The following is a 19779-nucleotide window of genomic DNA, read 5'->3' on the forward strand; positions in this document are numbered from 1 at the left end:
ATATTGGCTGAGCGTGCCTGGCGTTAGTGTGACATCACGTCCAGTGTAGTCAACCAAGAAATACAGTTGGTTGCCGTAGTCCAGTGGTGCCCAACCAGTCGATCGCGATCGACAGGTAGATCGCGGGCTGATTTCAAGTAGATCTCGATTAATAAAATTTGATTAAAAAAAAAGAAAAAAGAAAATTTCTTTTTCTTTTCTTTTTGCGCAAAATCAACTCTGCCTCTCCTTGTTAACTACAACAAGCAATGCCGTTTGTTATTTAAGGTGAGGTCGGACTCGGCACTGGCAGATTTGTGTTCATTATGCTGCTTTTATAAAGCCTCAAATGACTGCTTACAATATACAATTTTGGCTGGTAGCTCTCGGCTAGGTGGTAAATTAAAAAGTAGATCTTGGTTCAAAAAAGGTTGGGGACCCCTGCCGTAGTCAATTGAAAAATTTATAAATAATCACAAGATACAGTCAGTGCTGGATCTAACTAAATGGATTTATGGAGACACATTTATGGAAAGTTCAAGGCAGGACCACAAAGCTTCTGTAAGGGTTAGAATGACACACAACGGCACTTCCGATCGTACAGTGATAGTCTACCGGCAGCACCAACAAATTTCGATCAGCCTCTGCGTTATATGAAATGTAACTGTAGTGCCGTCAGACACGGATACTTCAGAGAGTTAAGAGACTGCAAACAATGTTGTCTGCATAAAAGGGCACATCTGTTCATTATTTATGCCTTTACTAAGATTTGATAGTAAGGATAGAACGGTTTGTGTAAAATAAAAATCCTAGAGACCATTCCGTTTACTTTGGTACCATGGAACCCTTTGCTGTAGTCCAAAAGATCACTCCTGGGGGGTGTTTATAGAGTGCTTTTGTAACCGTCTTTGACAATCATCATGTACAGTCATACAACACTAGGAAGAAGGAATACTAAATTCAGTTAACATTAGAAATTAGAAATTGATGCCTGTAGCCTTTAAATCCAAAAACGAGCAGGACCTTTTAGTTAGTTTAGTTTAGTTTGTCCAGGTGAGGTGGCGAGTGTCGCTGCGTCAGTCAGTTTGACCATTAGGCTACTGGTAGCTTTAAGTGGACAAGACGAGCATAATATTCTCCAGCATAATTTAAGTCTGCTGTTTGGGTGCATTACAGCCAATGGTAATTTACATGTTTACATGCATAGATGTGCATACACGCACAGTAGAGTAGCTGTGTGCACATTAGGGGTGGGAATCACCAGAGACCTCACGATACGAGTATTGCGATATTAATATTGCGTTTAAATTCTTTTAGGAATATCGATACTTGGCGTCCCTGTATCGATACAGTATCGCCACGCAAAGTATCGCGATACTACTACGTATCGATATTTTCCCCCACCCCTAGTGCACATCCAACCCGTTTTAGGCCAGGTGCAGAATAAAAAAAGGTACATATTAAGATTTAAGTAGTCAAGTTATCGGTCACTCAAAGCGCATTGTGAGTATGGGCGGAGGCAAAAACAGCTTGGAATCTGGAAGTGCAGAAAATGCTGCTCTAGAGTACTTGATTAGAAATACAATGATTTTTTTTTTTATATATAAACCTTACAGATGTGTTCCATAGACTCACAAGTGTAAAATTGGCCAAATAGTGAAAGAAATTGCCCAAATAGTGAAAGAAATGAAGATTTAAAAACACAATACATGAGATTTATTTTGTGGCGTTACAATAAATAATGTTGAAGTTGAGAAGTTTGGACTTGTTTTTTACGACAGAAATTGGATCCGTTATTAAAGGAAAACTCCCAACATTTTGGGAAATTAGCTTATTTGCCATCTACCCTGGATTTAGACAAGATGCAGCAATGATACCTTTTTCTTCTGTGCATGCAGTAGGAGTAGGAAGACGTTGGGAACTAGGCCAATTGAGGAACCTACTTCCAGTAAATGACGCTAAGCTAGGCTAACAGTGCGCGTCTTCCTACTCCTACTGCAAGAAAAAGGTATGCATCTTAACACTCCAACATTTTGGGAACCCTGAAGTTAGACAAGAAGATGCATACCTTTTTCTTCTCTGTGCATGCAGTAGGAAGATGTTGGGAACTAGGCTAATGGAGGAACCTACTTCCAGTGACTGACGCTAAGCTAGGCTAACGTTGCGCGCCTTCCTACTCCTACTGCATGCACAGAGAAGAAAAAAGGTATGCATCTTCTTGTCTAACTCCAGGGTAGATGGCAAATAAGCTAATTTCCCAAAATGTTGGAGTTTTCCTTTAAAGAGTCGAAAAAAGGTACCGTTGGGTACCGATACCGAATTCCAGTAACGGTTCAAATGGGAACGGTACCAAACCCTAGTTGAAACGTTGCTTTTGTATTCATTAAAGTATTGGGAGTTATAATCCAGTGTGCAGATACAAATTTCCGTGAATCTTTTAAGTGTATTCAAACCAGGTTATACATTCAATATTACTGGGAACCCGCATTACTTTACATATTAGGAACTCACCAGAGCCCTGAGATTTCCTCTTCCTCTTCCCCTTAGTGGTCGTCTCCTCTTCTTCCTCTTCATTGTCATTTTCCTTCTCCTTCTCCTTCTCTTTCGCTGCCTGAGCTTCCAGATAGCCTTCAGGATACTAGAGAGAAGGTAACAATTAAACAAAACCCACAGCACAAAGGTACTATTCATATAATGTATATGCAGTCATGTTTACCTGCATGGTGAGACCCAGCTTCTTGACACGGTCCTTGCCGTCTCTTGTCCAGGGTGCAGACTCATCGTCGTTGCGCTTCAGGAGATACCGCCAGACGAGGAAGCCAGACTTGCCCTTCTCTGGCCAGTATTTAGCCACCTGCATAGAAAGATGGGTCCATGCGAGTCAAACTAGAACCCCTCAACACTAGCTGGTTCTCCATTTCTGTTGCATTCAACTGGTGAAATTATCATACCTTGTAGATTCCATCATATCTGTTGCCCTCCTCTGGGCTATATTTACTATGCTTGCGACCCTTGCAGCTGCGAATAACTCTGACAGGCTTTCCTGCCTTCCAATTCTTGGCCTCAGCTCCATCTTTATCGTTCACAGGGGCGTTGCAGTTGAGAGCTAGTGCCCTGGTGTACACAAAAGCACAGTATAGAGAGGCAAATTAGATTCAAAACAGCCAACTGCATGGGTGAGCCATGTGCAATCGATGACTGGCTGGAGTTAATCAAATAGAATTTAAATTATTAAAACATAGAAAGGTGTAAACCTCAGACATGTGCTACCATACAATACTTAATGCAATGATTTGTTTAGTCAATACTAGGACACATTTTGCTACAATAAACAGTTCAGTAATATTTTATCAATATATTGCAATGCAGCTAACACAAACATAACACAAAAATGGGACAAGACAACCAAGATGAGATTGAATTTGTATTATTCATTTCTGTATGAATAAAAAAACCAGAAGCACCAATCTTTGAATCTGGACCAAAAACACCCACGAGTATTCAAAACTGCCAATTCGATTTGTGGTATATTAATGATCTTTAGCCATACTTGAACACAGCGTCTATCGAGTTGAGTCACTAAAATAAACCTTTTGAAATCAGTCTATCAATGTATAATTACAGGCTTATAGAAACATACCGGTTCATGTTGGTGAGCTTCTGATCACACGACTGCTCAGCTGTCCTCTTGTTCCCAGACAGATCTCGCCCACCTGAGCCAGTGTAAGTAAATTCATTCCCGTCATCCTAAAAAGGCAAGAAGAGACATCAGCACAATTTGCACTAAAGACACCTTTAGAAATGTAAGGACTGTGCAGTAGCCAGCCTAGTCGGAGCCCAGTTAGACCAAAAGAGAGAACAACTCATTAACGCACCACATCATCCTCATATCCTCCTGCGAGAACCAAGGAGTAGGCTCCCTCATTGCTCCGGCCATGAATCCCGGCTACATGTGGCCTGTGGGCACCAGACTCGCTGACCTGACGACACAATAAGAGTGAGGAAAATCAATATTTCACACAAATACATTCTGGAGAGTACCTGTCCATCAAACACCATACACTCATGTTCCTGACCTGCACTCTGAACTTCCAGAGGGACCCCACAGGGACGCCAGGCACAGGGCCATGGTGGTTGGAGGGGACGAGTGTACACTGCTTTGTGCGTCCGACACAGGCCATACCCTGACATCCAGAGGAGAGGAAACAAATCAGTAAAACTACGGACATAAGGCATTAAAAATAATCTTGTCTGGTCTTCCCCCAAAGTGCAAAATAACATCCGTTTTGCACTCAACTAGCATTAGCTACGAAACATTACAGCCAATGGTAGCACACAAATATAACCACAAACAATGTTATTGAAGATTGTAACATTATAAAGCCTAAGACCCAACTTTAGCTAATGTTATCAACATTCATTTGCCAGCCAATGAGCCACCCTCATCAAACGTACCGCTATTTTTAGACACACCCACTGCTCTTCCAACGGCAACACATTTTGTGATGATATGCATTTATTGTAGTACGTTAGTAATAATGTTTCAAACGGGTCCTCTGAAAACACTTTCCTCTTGGAGGAGCCGTTGGAAATGGCCACTGGGTGGCGCAGTCGGACAAGAGACAACATACTGAAACAGACGTTTCCATCCACCTAGTAAACAATCTGGGTCATCAACCATCTTGCTCACATGCGAAGCTACAACTAGCTCGCTTATTGGTAAAGATCAGAATAAAACACAAGCCAATTACTGTCGATAAGAGGCTCCACTGTGCTAGTAGCTCAACAGATATTTTACACCATTGTCAATGATGTGAGCCTTACAGCAAACTTCACTCTAAACAGTGTCTGAGACGACTCACTTTGCCCCAGTCCCTCTTGGTGGAGGAGCTGGCGGAGGCCATCTTCGACTTCTTCTTGCTCTCCTTCAGCTTCTCTCCAACCTGCACCACCTCACTGGCATCGGTACGGCAACCAGGACAATACCTGAAACAATCCAACATGTCATGAATATAACAGATGTATAGACAATAAACAACTCAAATAAAGGTCCAAGCTCTTTTCCACCACCCCGGTCTGTACAAGCCCAGAAATTAATATATATATATATATATTTGTCCTGGTAAGCTAACATGACATGGTTGGGCCCTACTGGTTCCACACCATCTAGTTTCATATTACATGACTAGCTTAAAGAATGAGCCCACTACAGCCTGTGAAAATCTAATGTCAGCTGGTGCCCCAATAGACTACAGATGGTCGAGATGTCTTCACTTAAGGCGCGTTCACACCCGCCTCGTTTAGTCCGGTTGGATTGAACCCTGGAGCGCCTCCGACAAATAGGAATGAGGACAAAACCAAAATGAAAGAAATATTCTTGCAAGTTTGAAGACTCCTTCTCATGAATAATGTTGGCACGTATGAAATTCAAAATTATGTCTGATAAAAGGCTGACCTGCATGATCACATGGCTTTGTTTAAATAGACTGCATTTATATAGCACTTTCATCCAAAGCGCTTTACAATTTGTTCCTCACATTTTTACCCATTCACTCGCGCCGACAGCGGAGGCAGCCATGCAAGGTGCCAACCTGCTCATCGGGAGCAGTTGGGGGTTAAGTGTCTTGCTCAAGGACACTTCCAACACGCTGCCCAGGAGGAGTGGGAATCGAACAGGGAACCTCCGGATTACCAGAGGACTGCTCTACCTACCGAGCTAGTTTAGAAAGTTTGGTTTGTTTGTCAATTGGCAAAGTGAACCATAACCAAACCAATAAAAAAAAACTGCAACAAAATTCACTTCTGTCAATTTCAAACGAACTTCAGTGTGAACGCTCCCGTAAGACCCCTCTGTGGAATAAGGCCGCCTGTCCCACTGACCAGTCCTCGTCGTCGGGGATGGCGGTGAGGGGGGGGTCCAGGCAGTAGATGTGGAAGGCCATGTCACACTCGTCACACAGCAGCTGCTTGTCAGGGTCCTGCTTGATGCCACACGCGTGGCAGTTACACCAGCGGCAGTTCTTTTTGGGGTCGTCCTTGCAATGTTTGCACTCGGGTCCACTTGATCCTAGAGAATCAAGAATTTTATAGTAATGTTACCTTTACAGAAAAATAAGACCCTACAGTAGCAGAAGGTGAACTGGACCGTTTCTGAGCGCCGTGAATGGTTCAGTTTTTTTTTTACACAAACCGTTCAATGTATGGTTTGGCCGAGCAACGACAGTGAAAGATGTTTGTTCCTGGGTTTGTAAGAATTGGGTGGACCTAGGGGTAACAATTCATTTTCCAAAAAATCCAATATCTCCCTTAATCGATTTTTAGGATGGATGGACCGACCAACACGATGTGTACTAGCTGCTTGGTCACAGCCAGAAATCACAGACTGCATCATAATTATTATGGTTGAGCAAATAACAAGTTTCAGCAAGGTTATGCATCAGCATGTTCAATTTAAGACATTTTAATGCCACCATTTAATTACTTTTAAGGACAATTTTCAATGTCAAATGTGAAAATATAGTCTGTAAAAAAATTGCTGTGAGGCTAAATTACTAACTGGTTGAGCTAAAGAACATTTGTTGTTTATTAATGTGAAAGAAATATTAATTTGTCTTTAAATGACATTAACCTCTAGCCATATTTTCTGAAAATTCACCTAAAAATACATACCCAAGTAAATGGAAGATTGCTCCACTTCTACAAGGTACATTTGCATGTTCCCATCTATCTAGGGACATCTATGGATCTCAGGGAATGTATTCCCAGTCTCAGAAATAGTGTGTCCCATTACTAGGCTTGAGTAAATTGTAATGAACCAAAGGAGAATAAAAAAAGAAAAAAAAAAAAGTCCTATTTGACATGCAAACAATGATAAAAAATATATATAAAAAAAAAGAAATAAAAAAAACTCATTCAGCACCTTCTTGAGATCAGATCTAAGCAAATGAATAATAAAGCACTGAATTTTGCCATCTGGAGACATGCAATTTTAAATATGAATATAGAATATAAGGCCTATAAATGACCGTATTATGGCCAAGTCACACAACTATGGATCGAGCCAAATCTCCCCTTTCCAATGGCAGAGTTCAATCTGGATTTAGTACAACCAGGCGCCCCGACAGGGCAGCAAAAACCGTGAATGAATATTGTAAGTACAGTTCCTTTTCTATAATGTAAATGCCATTTTTCTGCATTTTTTGTTTTTTTGCTAGACGTTCACAGAAAGGTAAAGAAACTAACTACGTTCTATATTATGGCAATAACGTTCAGGTTTGTTCGACCTGTGAGATATGATCCCAAAAAGAACGTTAAAAAGGAAGTCAGATGATTGATTATTGGTGTGAGCTGGGAAGTGTAGTTTTATGAAATTCGAACGCCCTGGGTCTCTTTCAAAAGACTACACTGACGTTAGGTTGCGCCATGTCCTCGCATCAATATATACCGGTTTCCGTCTCGATGCGCAGAGATTTAATAAAAAAAATAATAATTAAAGCTGCGGTCACCCTGATGAGAAAGCTTACTTTTCAGAGGACTGGCGGTTCCGGCTGCAGATGCATCCGTGGCTCCAGGCTCTTCTATTTTGTAAATCTCCGTCAGGAACATGATTCGACAGTCGTTCAGGGAGTCACCGGCATCACTGAAAGAAACTAGCTCTCAGCACGGGTTTCACAATACAAATACCTCAGCTCATAAGGATCAACACCACAACAGGAAGGTCACTCCTATAGGGAGCTTTATTCTCCCATGTGAACCGATTTTGGGGGACATTTTTCAGCATTTGTGGGGCAGTTTCATCAAAGTAAGGATGGGCTGTTAGAGTGCTTTAGTAGTCCAGTACATAACTTAAATGAACATTTATCTGGATGACATAAACCTGCATGTCTCCATACTGCAACACAAGAGTTTAACGTCTTCAACGGAAAAGCATAACTGTGCCGGGACTGGATTCAATTGTAACTGGTGCAAGCTTTTACCAACCTTTATGTGAAAGATATTACAGAACATAAGCAAGATGCCAATTTCACTAGTCAATTAAGTGGTAATAAAACAAGTAGCCTACTGTATTATTCGTGCCCATCACTACATCTAACCTCTTAACTCTTTCAGTGCCACTCACAAGATTTCTCTTGTTTTTTTATAGGTGGTTGCTAGCCACTCACGAGATTTCTCGGATTTTTTATTTGTTTTTGCGATCTGAAAAATTATTGCATCACCCGAGCCTACCCGAGTATAGCCGAGGGGCGCCGACAATCACTGTGGAAAAAAGCGCCCCCTGTCGTCTCCCAGATGACATAAGTGATTTTGGAATGGACTCAATGAAAATGAATGGGGGAAAAAAAAATCCGGTACTCCACATTTTCCAGTTCACTGATCCAGCCGGGGTTACCACAGTTCATTCTGGAGCCTCAGATCCCCGCTGATCATGGAGATCTACAGTATCGTGTTGGATCCATACACGTATCGATTTTTTCGAATGGTGATCAGGAATTGGAATATACCAGTTGGATACCATCTGATGTCAGGTAAGGACTCTGTGTTATCAGTGGTAGGATAATCGGAGTAAGTTTGATGAAGTTATAAGCTGTTTTGTGAAATGTCTTCTTTCGGTTTCATTGTAAAAGTCAGAGAGGAAATCAACGGGGCGATTATCAGTGCGCGGCCGTAATGTGCGTGCGTGCACGTATAATATTGATCATCTAGCGTTTATTTGAAAACGATTCATAAAAAGGCCGACGAATATCAACGTTGTGGAATATTCCACTAAAAGACGATTTTCATAGAATGCTCCAGAATGAGCTGTTTTTTATATCAAAACGGGGGCTTTTCTAACTGCTCTGAAACGGAAACGACGCGATAAAAAAAGAATCTGCCTTCACAGCACTGACTGGAAAATAGTATTTGATAATGCGATGGGCAGATTAGACACATAGCCATAATTTAAAACATAGATTAGGCGATATTAACGTTAACATTGGCGCGGATGGTGGCATTCAAGCGGTAAAACGGAAAACCAGGCATGGCATTGAAAGAGTTAAAATGTAATTTTTTTTACCTGTAATTTCTCTTAAATCTCCATTTAATTTCACAACTGGACCAATACCATCTAAGATAACTCACAACACCCACAAATTAAGTCAGTGGCACGTCACCACCTTGTTACACCCTTTCAAAAAGAGATGAAATTAGGAGACTATGGCAGAAGTGGCCCCCCTCACCCGAGCAGTATCTTGGCGTAGATCTCGTGCACGGTGCGTGTCTCCCTCTTCTTCTGGATCTCCGCGTCGTACCAGTAACCGCGCTCTTTGGGCTCGTCTGGGTTGTAGTTCAGCATCACCACCATGCCCGGCTGCAGCTGGTCCCACTGGTACACGGTGCGGGCGCGGGGACGCACGTCATTCCCCAGCAACTGCACTACGCCGTTCTCTGTGTAACTGGGGGTAGAAACCACACACAATCAGTATTCAGTTCACACACATAATAACACAGGTGCTTCCTACATACTGCTCCCTAAAAAAGGATGTAGCCAAGTAGCATAGACAATACATGTTGGAATGGTACAGGGCTGACTACTGGTGGAGTAAGCAGGAACCATTCAGAATTTAAATTAATCATTCAATTTAATGTTCCTCCAGTTCTTAGGCACTGGCAACCAAACCAATGCAAGCCTTTGCAGGATTAATAAGTGTGGACATGCCTCAATGTCCTCTACAACTGTAAGCCTCTCATAATTATACCAAAAACTGAAACAGATAAATCTGTTTGATTTGAGAGTTAACAAGTTCCAAATTTCCCTCCAATGAACAGCCTTGCAAATCGATATTAGTAGGGCATTTTAGAAAGTCAATGCATTAAAAACAAATATCTAATGACTAGGGTGTAACGATGCATCGATTCTAATGTGACTATTCAACTGCATCGATTTGAAAATGTTAGAATAGAATAGATTATAATCGAGAATCTTTTATTTTGTATCGTTTTTATTGACCTATAGTCCATTCATGCGGAGTGAATCAGTTCCCCCAGCCACATTTGTGTATACAAAATTTGGGGGGGAATTATAGAAAATGTATCGAATCGTGGTGAAAAGAGATTTCATGATGCATTGAATTGTTGCCTGAAGAATCGTAATCGAATTAATCAGTGAGGTTGCATCGTTACACCCATACTAATGACCTAAAGCATATGGTGGAACCCCTTTCTTAGATAATTAAGTACACCACAGGTTATAGCCCTGTGAATCAAACATCCCACCGATAGTGCTTTTCTAGACGCTTAAAGTGCTTTACAGTATAGAGCCCTCAAACCACCAATGTGTAGCACCAAACCGTGGGCTCAATGGCCGCCATACACCAGCACCGAATTCGGTACTTTTAAAAAAAAGGTACCTACCGACTACCGATTCACGTGAGATCCAACAGTGCCAATTGTCAATAATGCAAAAAAAAAATTATTAGTTTACATCAGGGTCCCCCATTTTCAATTCATCATTAATGTGTGTGAGCGTGAGAGAGAGCGTGTGTGCGAGCGAGCATGGGAGTAAGTTACTTACTAGTAGACTTGAGACGACGGAGCCCCACTAACATATGCTACACCATAGATATATATAATAAACATAATGCGCTACACTGCCCCAGAGCATTCTAAAAATATTCATTATAACTTGGCTCTGCACTGCCCCAGGTGAGAGACAACCAAACTTGCTGTGAAAACCTGTCCCCTACTCTGCCTCTAATTCGCAGACTGTGGGTGGGGGAATGTCATTGGACCAAAGGATAGTTGACAGACACACAGTGGACATGCAGACAGAGATAGCGGAGAATTTCGACTTGTTGCATGTTGGCGCTGTCTCGCAGATAGAATAATTTGATGTGTGACTGTATATATTTTCTAAATAAATAATAACTTTATTTGTATAGCACCTGTCATACAGGGGATTGCAGTTCAAAGTGATTTACATCAGTAAGATGTAAATAATAAGGTAATACATTATCTATTTATAAAATATTAAGTTTGGAAGAATTTTTTTACAACCGAGATTACATGTAGATTACATTTTTAGAAACTAAAGTACCGAAAAGGGTACTGGTAGCAATTCACAGGTACCGGTTCAAATGTGAAGGTACCCATCCCTATTGATAAGGAGGGGGATGATTAGATCAGTGGTTCCCAAAGTCGGGGTCGCGACCCAAAGGTGGGCCGCGAGCAGCCACGGGTGGGCCGCGAGATGATTTAAAAAAAAATAAAAATAAAAATAAAATATATTTTTTTTATTTTTTATTTTTTTATTTTTTATTTTAAATTTTTTTGTCAGGCCACTGAACTTAGAAGCAGGCCAGGACAGTGTTTCTAGTTGTATTCTAAAATTCTATTCTATTGTATTCTAAAATGTGACTATATGGTTTTTATATTAACTTAATAAACAAAAACAAAAAATCTACTTATTTCAACGAACATTTCAAACTAAATAACAGATTATGCACATAAAACGCTGAAAACAACCGAAGCAACAATAGTATTTTAATGAGGCTATTATTATTATCATTATTATTTTGCAACAAGTTAGCCCTCTCATAAATAGCACATATAAATGAATAACTAACTTGAACTAACTTAATAGGATTGAAGTGATATTTGGCTTAAAAAATCGGTCGCCTGGCAAAAAAAAAAAAAAAAAGGAAGCCAGACGATGTGCATTGGGCCGCGGCTCTCTGACGCCTTATTTTCTGGGCCCCGGCCTGAAAAGTTTGGGAACCCCTGGATTAGATGACCAGAGACCTAATTGGGAATTTGACCATGAACGTCTTTGCAATAGACGCCCTGGGTTCTTTAACCTCTTAACACTTCCGGCACCAACAGCAGAGGGCGCTGATGGCCCTTCAGTGCCAGTGCGTTATCCAATCTAGGATAGGACTTCTTTGAGAGTGCGTAAAATATAATGGCAATAGATCTAAATAACACGGTGATCGTCAATGAGTTGCTTCCAGTCAACATGCACGAAAGATACTTTTTTCATACATTTCCGTTTTACACCGTGATGAATATGAATATATTTATAGAGCGTTCCGTCTCATCTCAATAAACTCCAGCAAATTAGGCGATAGGAACATCCGATTAACCCAAGATTCATAACATAAAGTCCTTACCTCACATCTGATGTCCTGCAAAAAGATTAATCCAATTCCTTATCACCATTCCAAATATTGATCGCGTTTATTGATCCAACGTTATATATCCAAAACACATAATCCACACTGCTCCGAGTGTCCCCAGTCAATGTGTTATAACTAGGGATGGGTATCGTTAGGATTTTATCGATACTACTACTCTTATCGATACTGCTTAACGGTTCGGTACTTTATCGATACTCTTATCGGTTCTTTTTGATTATTTTTTTATGATTTTTATATTTGCAGTTGAGAGCATTAGTCATCTCCCTACAGTAAAGATTAGAAATGATTGAATTATTGTAAATTTGTGTGGAGTGGTGGGAATAGCTGCTTCAATAATAACTTATATTATAACAACAACAACAAACAAGTTAGACAACTATGTATACAAAAAAAACTATATACACTGACTGAATGATTAGTTGTTACCTAAAGCCCTTGGACGCCACTGTAGAGAAGGGGTGCAGGCCTTTGACAACAAACTTTGTCACAGCCCTGTGACACTCGTTCACCCTATCCTCTATCATCATTCCTCTAGCTGCTAGGGAGAAAGGACTTTGGGTGGTGGAGGGAGGTAGAGGGAGGATGTGTGGTGGCCCTGGGCTCACTGGGCTGGGACACATGGGTGGCTGACGCCTCAGCTTGACTATCTATAAAAAGTTTAGATTGTAGTATTTGTAGCTAAACAATTATTTTGTTTATTAGCCTATTTGTAATAATTCGTTATTAGCCTAGGAAACTCAGTATCTTGGCTTACCGGCCGGCTGCAGTGGACGTGGATGCAGATGGGACACTGCGCGCAAGGCAGTCGAATACGCGCATTTCTGCACAATAATATCGTGTTTTGCCAACAAATGTTTTGATAGATTGCTCGTATTGCCACCCTTACTGGCAAATGTTTTGTTGCACTTGTGGCAACGTGCATTGTCGGCATTGACCCTTGTAAAGTATATCCATACTTTAGAACGCTTCGCTATCCGCCATGATCACGACTCAGTGCATGCAGAGCTGCTGTCTGTGTGCAGCGCGCTATAGCACGGGGCGCTTTCATTAAGGAGTACCCGTATGTAGTACCCGTATGTCTATGTGTAGCACTAGCGAGCGACTCGCGAGGAGTGTGTGTGTGTAATAATTGACTCGCTGGCTGCGGCTCGCTTCTCGTGCAGAGACAGAGAGAGGATCGTTCGCAACTTTTAAATAATAATAATAATTTCTCTAGAGTATCGATAGCAGTACCGAGGACGTCGGAGCTTATAAATACTCCGGTATTTTCTAATATAGTACCGGTTCCCGTTCAAAACCGGGGTCCGGGGGGCATCCCTAGTTATAACGATACTGCATGCCCGAGAAGGAAAACCTGGACTGGACTTCTTAGATTGATGCACAGCCCCAGCCAGAGGGATTCCAATGATGTGAAATACCATCCGGGAGACGTTAGTATTTGCGAGCTCAGACCCATTCCCAATGATAACGTCAGGCTGGATGGATGAAAAATTTATGGATATAGCGAATAAAACCTGCAATATCTCTGGTTTGGCCCCCAGAGCATGGCGAGTTAACCCGACTTATCTGGGGTTTGGCCTCCAAAGGGTTTTAACAGGGGCCCCAAAAAGTGTCATTTTTTTTGGACTGCATACTTTTTTTGCAAACCAAAATACTATACTTTATACTTATAGCACATGCACAAGCCTGGTCTCTTTTGAAAGATAACATTCTGAAGTTTGATACAATAAAGAAAGATCACTTTTGAGTGCTAATGAAATAACATAGCTCTGATACCATGTGGGGTATCATTGAAAAGCCACTCATTGGCTACAAGCAATAATTTTCGAGATCGCCAAATGATTGACGGAGCTAGAGCCCCGGGAGAGGTATTCAAGAAAAGAAAGAAAAGGTCTGCAGTGTACTGGCGCACGCCTCGCATATCGGCATGTAACTCGAGAACCGCTGAATTTTGTCACCTGAAACGGCCATCGACAGGCAAAAAATAATAATTGGGCCAACTTGCAGGTTGTAATTGTTCAATAAACAATGTGACTAGGCCAACGGTGACTTTCATGGAGAGAAAAAAAATTGAAATTTACCCAGTTTTAGCGTTTTTATGAAACATTTAGTCTACCCAACCACAACCACCACGCATGTGGATATTTTAATCCATGGTTCATAGCGTGCGTGTGTCATCTTAATGATGACGTCACACCAGGTACAGGGCAGCAGGGCCTGAGAATCACAGGCAGGTAGTGGCAGGAAGCAAGGAGGCTTCTTGTTACTACTAGCCGAGGAGCTAGTATCTGTTTCACCTAACACTATTGCTCCGTGATCATAGCCATTCATCTCTAAAGCTACCCACTATTTGTAAAAGCCACAACCACGTTACCATATTTGTAATAATGTAAATCATTGTGTCGTTGTACATATTGTGTATATAACGTTAGTAGCCAAGTTAGCTAGCCAGCATTCTCGAAACTCCTAACATGCCCCGATTTAAAATTGTTCTCTCCTCTTTGTATACCTTTGTCCTCACAAGTATTCTGCCAGGGAACTTATGAACACGACAATAGTAGTAGTTATAAGGTGTTTGAGCTTGTAACGTTAGTTAGCTAATAGCTATCGTGGTAGCCCGTTTCGTGACTGATGCACCGAGTGCTATCCGAGGGGCTGCTATCATATCAACATGTAGCTTGCTAGCCGGCATGATGCGTGTGCAGTGCTTTGCCCCACAGGTCTGAGAAGAGGACCTGCACATTTTACTCGTTCCCAAAACTCTTTTACATGCCCCAATTTAAAATGGTTCACGACAGTAGACATAATGCTAACGTTAGCAGGGTAACGTTAGCCAGAGCCATATAGCCAGTAGTACTATGACCCGGACGGGCATAAGTTACCGGTAGTGACATCACGGCACTGATAGCGTCTGATAAGCTTTTTGATTTGCTCCATACATGTTATTCGTGCGTGGACCTTTTTAACCCTTTCAGAGTGGAATTTCCGGCGGCAAATGGAAAAAAATAAATAATGAAAATAGATACCAATGATGTAAATTACCCATAATTGAAGAGTAGGGTTTAACATGCAAGTTGGCCTTTAATTCTATATATATATATTGCATTAAAAAATTCACACCCAAGCCGCTAGAGGTCAGCAAAGTGGCGCCGGTGGGCAAATAGTCCTGAAGAGGGCGCGGGGGCCAGGCCGTTGCACATTAAGAGGTTAACAACCCAATTCAGTTGGAATCCTGGTTTAATGTCTCGTCCAAAGGACAAGTTTACAGTGTCCCAATCACCCTAATAGAAGCATTGTTATTGCCAGGTCCAGAGGACAGAGTGCTCTTATATGCATAAGATTGTTTTTAGAAGGTGCAATGGTACTGGTCTAGGATTAATGATCAAGTCACATGACCATAAATCATCACTACTTAAGGGGAATTCCACTCTGGGAATCTCACAGCCAGCTCTGTACATATATAGTGAGGCCAGATATAGCCCAAACTACTACGCATGCTCCAGCTCTACACAGAGGCAAAAAAGGACCGGCATCAAAGACAATGGCAGACAAAGGTTGGCACTCCTACCATATACACACACACACAAGGAGGGGGCTGAGCATTTACTTCCGTTTACAGTTACCAGACGTGCGAGAGACTCAAAGGAGACACGATTGACGCATCAGGAAATTCAAATGACCAGCCCGCTGGAGTTCTTTGAAATTGAGTGAGGGCCGAGCTATGAGTCACACTATCATGTTTACCAAATCAGCGAGAGAGAATTAACCAGCCGTGTAGGGAGTGTGTCGTCACCAGAATCTCCCCTGGCAGCTCAATGAGGAAACGGAGCACGGAATGAAAACTTAAAATACAATAACAGGCTGAGTACCATTTTATGGAAGAGGAAATGCTTGTAAATTAGGATTAGTCAAGATGTGCTTCGAGTGCAGACTTTCAGCTTCAATTTGAGGGCATTTCCATCCAAATCAGGTAAATGTAGGTATTTATATATGTGCCTCGCCCTTTAAAAAAAAGGGGACCAAAAGTAATTGGACAATTGGCTGCTCAGCTGTTCCATGGCCAGGTGAGTTTTGTTCCCTCATTATTTCATTTACAAGGAGCAGATCAAAGGTCTAGAGTGGTATTTGGAATCCGTTGAGTAAACTCTCAATATGAGGTCCAAAGAGCGGTCACCATCAGTGAAGCAAGCCATCATTAGGCTGAAAACAAATCCATCAGAGAGATAGCAAAAAAAGATAGCTTAAAAAGAAAGAACACACTGGCGAGCTCGGCAACAACTAAATACCTGGAAGACCACGGAAAACAACTGTGGTGGATGACCGAAGAATTATTTCCCTGGTGAAGAAAAATCCCTTTACAACAGTTAGGTAGGTGTATCTGTCAAAGTCAATAATCAAGAGACTTCACCACAAGATGTAAACCATTGGTGAGCCACAAAAACAGTAAGACCAGATAAGAGTTTGCCAAAAACGCATCTAAAAAAAAAGGCCTGTACAGTTCTGGAACAAACATCCTATGGACAGATGAGACAAATCAACTTGTGGGGGTACCAGAATGATGAAGAGAATAGTATGGAAAAGGAATGGAACTGCTTCACTTGCTGAAGAGCAGAGCATCACCAGGGACAAAACCCAGTGTCTGGTGATGTCTATGGGTTCTAGACTTCAGGTTTTCATTGACTGCAAAGTCAAAGTTATGTTTATTGTCATTTTTCCATCGACATGGAAGCACAAGATACAGCACTCCGGTCTCTGTTATAGCCATTTAATACTAGAATAAATACTAAAATACTGATCCTCATGACAGACAAACTGATTCAATAAAAATCCAGTAAAAACGAATCATTCAATAAAAACACGGTGAACTGATTCAATAGAAAACGAATCCATTTCAATAAAACCTAGTCTAATTCAGTAACAACTGATTTAATTCAATAAGACTAATATGATTCACGGATTAAAAAATTAAAGAGATAGGTGCCATAAAGTGCTACAGTGCAGTGTGCAGAGGCATGGCAGTGATGAGCTGCGATGAGCTGTTCAGTAGTCTCACAGCATCCAGGAAGAAGCCATTATTCAGCCTGGTGGTTCTGCAACCAAGTATTAAAAGTGACTATTTGATTTGCGATTGTTAGTTTACGATTACTTTTGGTCCCTTAAAACGGGGGGGGGGGGGGGGAGCACATGCGGAAACTGTCTTAATTCCTACACTATTCACCTGATTTGGATGTAAAGACTGTGCCTGCCCCCTTAGAAGCTTTACATTTTCCAGATAATGGTTCTCAGCCTATTATTGAAAATGTATTTTAAGTTTTAATTTCACTGTAACTTCGCACTTCCTTAATTTCCTTGTTGAGCTGCCTGGAGAGATCACTTTTGACGACTCAAAAAGGGTTTGAAGCACATTCTCAATGAATGTGGAGGCAGAGTACAGTGCAGGCTTTTTCCAACATGTTGTAGTACACCCTAAAAAAAATATATGCTTCCAAAACATTTGTCCCCCTTCAAGAACTCCGAAACAACAATCTTAAGGAATACATGAGAAAGTAAATGTCCTCACTCTTCATATTTGACGTGGTAGAGAACTTCCTCTTCTGTTGTTTTGGCATCAGCATCCTCTTTTGAAGGAATCTTCGGGGTCTTGGTCACATTCACAATCTGGGCCTCAAACCAGGCCCCCATGTTCAAGTCTCTAGCGTCCACAAACTCATTGATCTAAACAAAAAGAGGAAGAACGCCAAGTAAAAACTGTAGACTTCAGGAATGAAAGATAAGGCGAAAAGATCAAACTAATGACATGAATATTTATAATAGTCAAATAGAATTATTGTAAAAACAATCGTAGAATATAAACACTAGAATAATAATTTTTCTTCCATTATTTATCCACCTTGTATTGTATAGATTGTTCTACTAGGGCTGGGCGATAAAACGATAACGATAACTATCGCGATAAATTATTTCCTCGAAATAAACATGAAACGTGGTCGCAAAGTTTCGATATATCGATTTTCCAAGCTTGGCTCCGTTCAGCCTCGGCTCAGCTCACTCACTAACAACAACCAACGTTACGTGATGACGTGTTTACGCACAACAGCTAACAACCAATCAGTGAAGGAGATGGCCGAGAGCGAAATATACCCGGAAGGAGGTAGGACTCACTCAACAAGGCTTGCTAGGCTAATTAGCTTGCACGCCGATGTTTTATATATTTACGTGCCGAGTATGTGTGTGACGTGAATTCTGAGGCCACGTTTATAGTAGTGGGGATATACAGTGGACGTCGTTTCAATATATTGTGGCGGAAGAGAGTATTTTAGTGTAATATTTAGCACATTGTCATGGAATACAGCGCTTAGATACTACAGGCTTGCTAGGCTAATTAGCTTGCACGGCGACGTTTTATATATTTACGTGCCGAGTATGTGTGTGTTTTGAATTCTGAGGCCACGTTTATAGTAGTGTGGGGTATACAGTTCGTTTCAATATATTGTGGCGGAAGAGAGTATTTTAGTGTCATATTTATTGTCATGAGATACTCCGCTTGCTTAACGTGTAACGTGCGCGGACTGATGACGACATCAACTCGACTTGAGACATTCGCAGCAGCATAAGAAGTTAATTAAACTTGACGGACATTATATCGACGATAATTATCGATATCGAATTATATGAAAATAATTTTATAATTTTATCGCGATAACGTTTTTGGTCATATCGCCCAGCCCTATTATAGTCTACAACAATAATGAATAAAAAAACAAGCATCTCACGTTTCTGAATGTATGAACATTTTAATGTTTTAAAAAGTTGAAGAATCTGAATCATAATACAGAGCTAGACAAATATCAACCACTCAAGTGTTGTAGTTGAGGTGGGGAGGTTATGCTAGAAGGGCAATGTTTTAAAAATCTAGGCCTGCCACGATAACAAATTTTGCTGGGCGATTAATTGCCCCCGAAAATATCGCGATAAGCGATATTATTGCGACCGGTTAGAGAATTTTTTTTTGAGAAATTTATTTCCCAAAACTTTTATTTTGAAGCCCACCACTCCGTCTTTTCCAGTGTTTAGACTTTTATTTTGAAGCCCACCGACCGGACCGGAAGTATTGTTGTTATTATCCTAGCTTGCTGATGCTGCTGGTGGACTGGGGCCAGCTAACGTTCGCTTGCTGATGCTACTACTACTTCGACATGCTGCTAATGGGCTGGGGCCAGCTAACGTTAGCTTGCTGATGCTGCTGGTAGATCGACATGCTGCTAGTGGACTGGGGCCAGCTAACGTTAGCTTGCTGATGCTACTAGTAGATCGACATGAGCCAATGATAAAACAAATGTTGAGATTTTTGGTGAACAACTAACTTTAAGTTAGTTTTAACGTTAGCTACTAACGTTAAAACGCTAACGTTACACTACAAATAACGCTACTTGGTTAAAAGGAGCAACACTATTGAGAAATGTAGTTAAGCTATGTGGTGTTGCCCCACGGAGCTCCTGTGCTGTGCTCTCTGCTCTGTAGTAAAGCCAGCGGCCCGCCTCCCAACACGGACAGTGACTGACAAGGGGCACTGGTTCCGCCTCATTAAAACAAACGCGCAAATAGCAATTAATCGCGCCCGTCAAAA

The 19779-nt window shown here is 41.3% G+C and overlaps 1 protein-coding gene across 2 annotated transcripts in view; it reads right to left on the reverse strand.

Annotated features, from left to right (window-relative positions):
• Nucleotides 1–19779, reverse strand: part of uhrf1 (ubiquitin-like with PHD and ring finger domains 1) — a 32395-nt gene that overhangs the window by 5685 nt on the left and 6931 nt on the right. For both annotated transcript variants that reach the window (XM_084309146.1, XM_084309147.1), the window contains exons 4-14: nt 17713–17867; nt 9198–9413; nt 7503–7618; nt 5860–6046; nt 4842–4965; nt 4056–4163; nt 3855–3959; nt 3620–3726; nt 2931–3093; nt 2696–2833; nt 2491–2617 (exon numbers count right to left, since the gene is read on the reverse strand). In XM_084309146.1, the coding sequence (XP_084165272.1) occupies nt 2491–2617; nt 2696–2833; nt 2931–3093; nt 3620–3726; nt 3855–3959; nt 4056–4163; nt 4842–4965; nt 5860–6046; nt 7503–7618; nt 9198–9413; nt 17713–17867 (1546 nt within the window). The remainder of the gene's footprint in view (nt 1–2490; nt 2618–2695; nt 2834–2930; nt 3094–3619; nt 3727–3854; nt 3960–4055; nt 4164–4841; nt 4966–5859; nt 6047–7502; nt 7619–9197; nt 9414–17712; nt 17868–19779) is intronic.

The sequence above is a fragment of the Notolepis coatsorum genome, assembly GCF_963971535.1.
Source record: "Notolepis coatsorum genome assembly, chromosome: 2".
Classification (NCBI taxonomy): Eukaryota; Metazoa; Chordata; class Actinopteri; order Aulopiformes; family Paralepididae; genus Notolepis; species Notolepis coatsorum.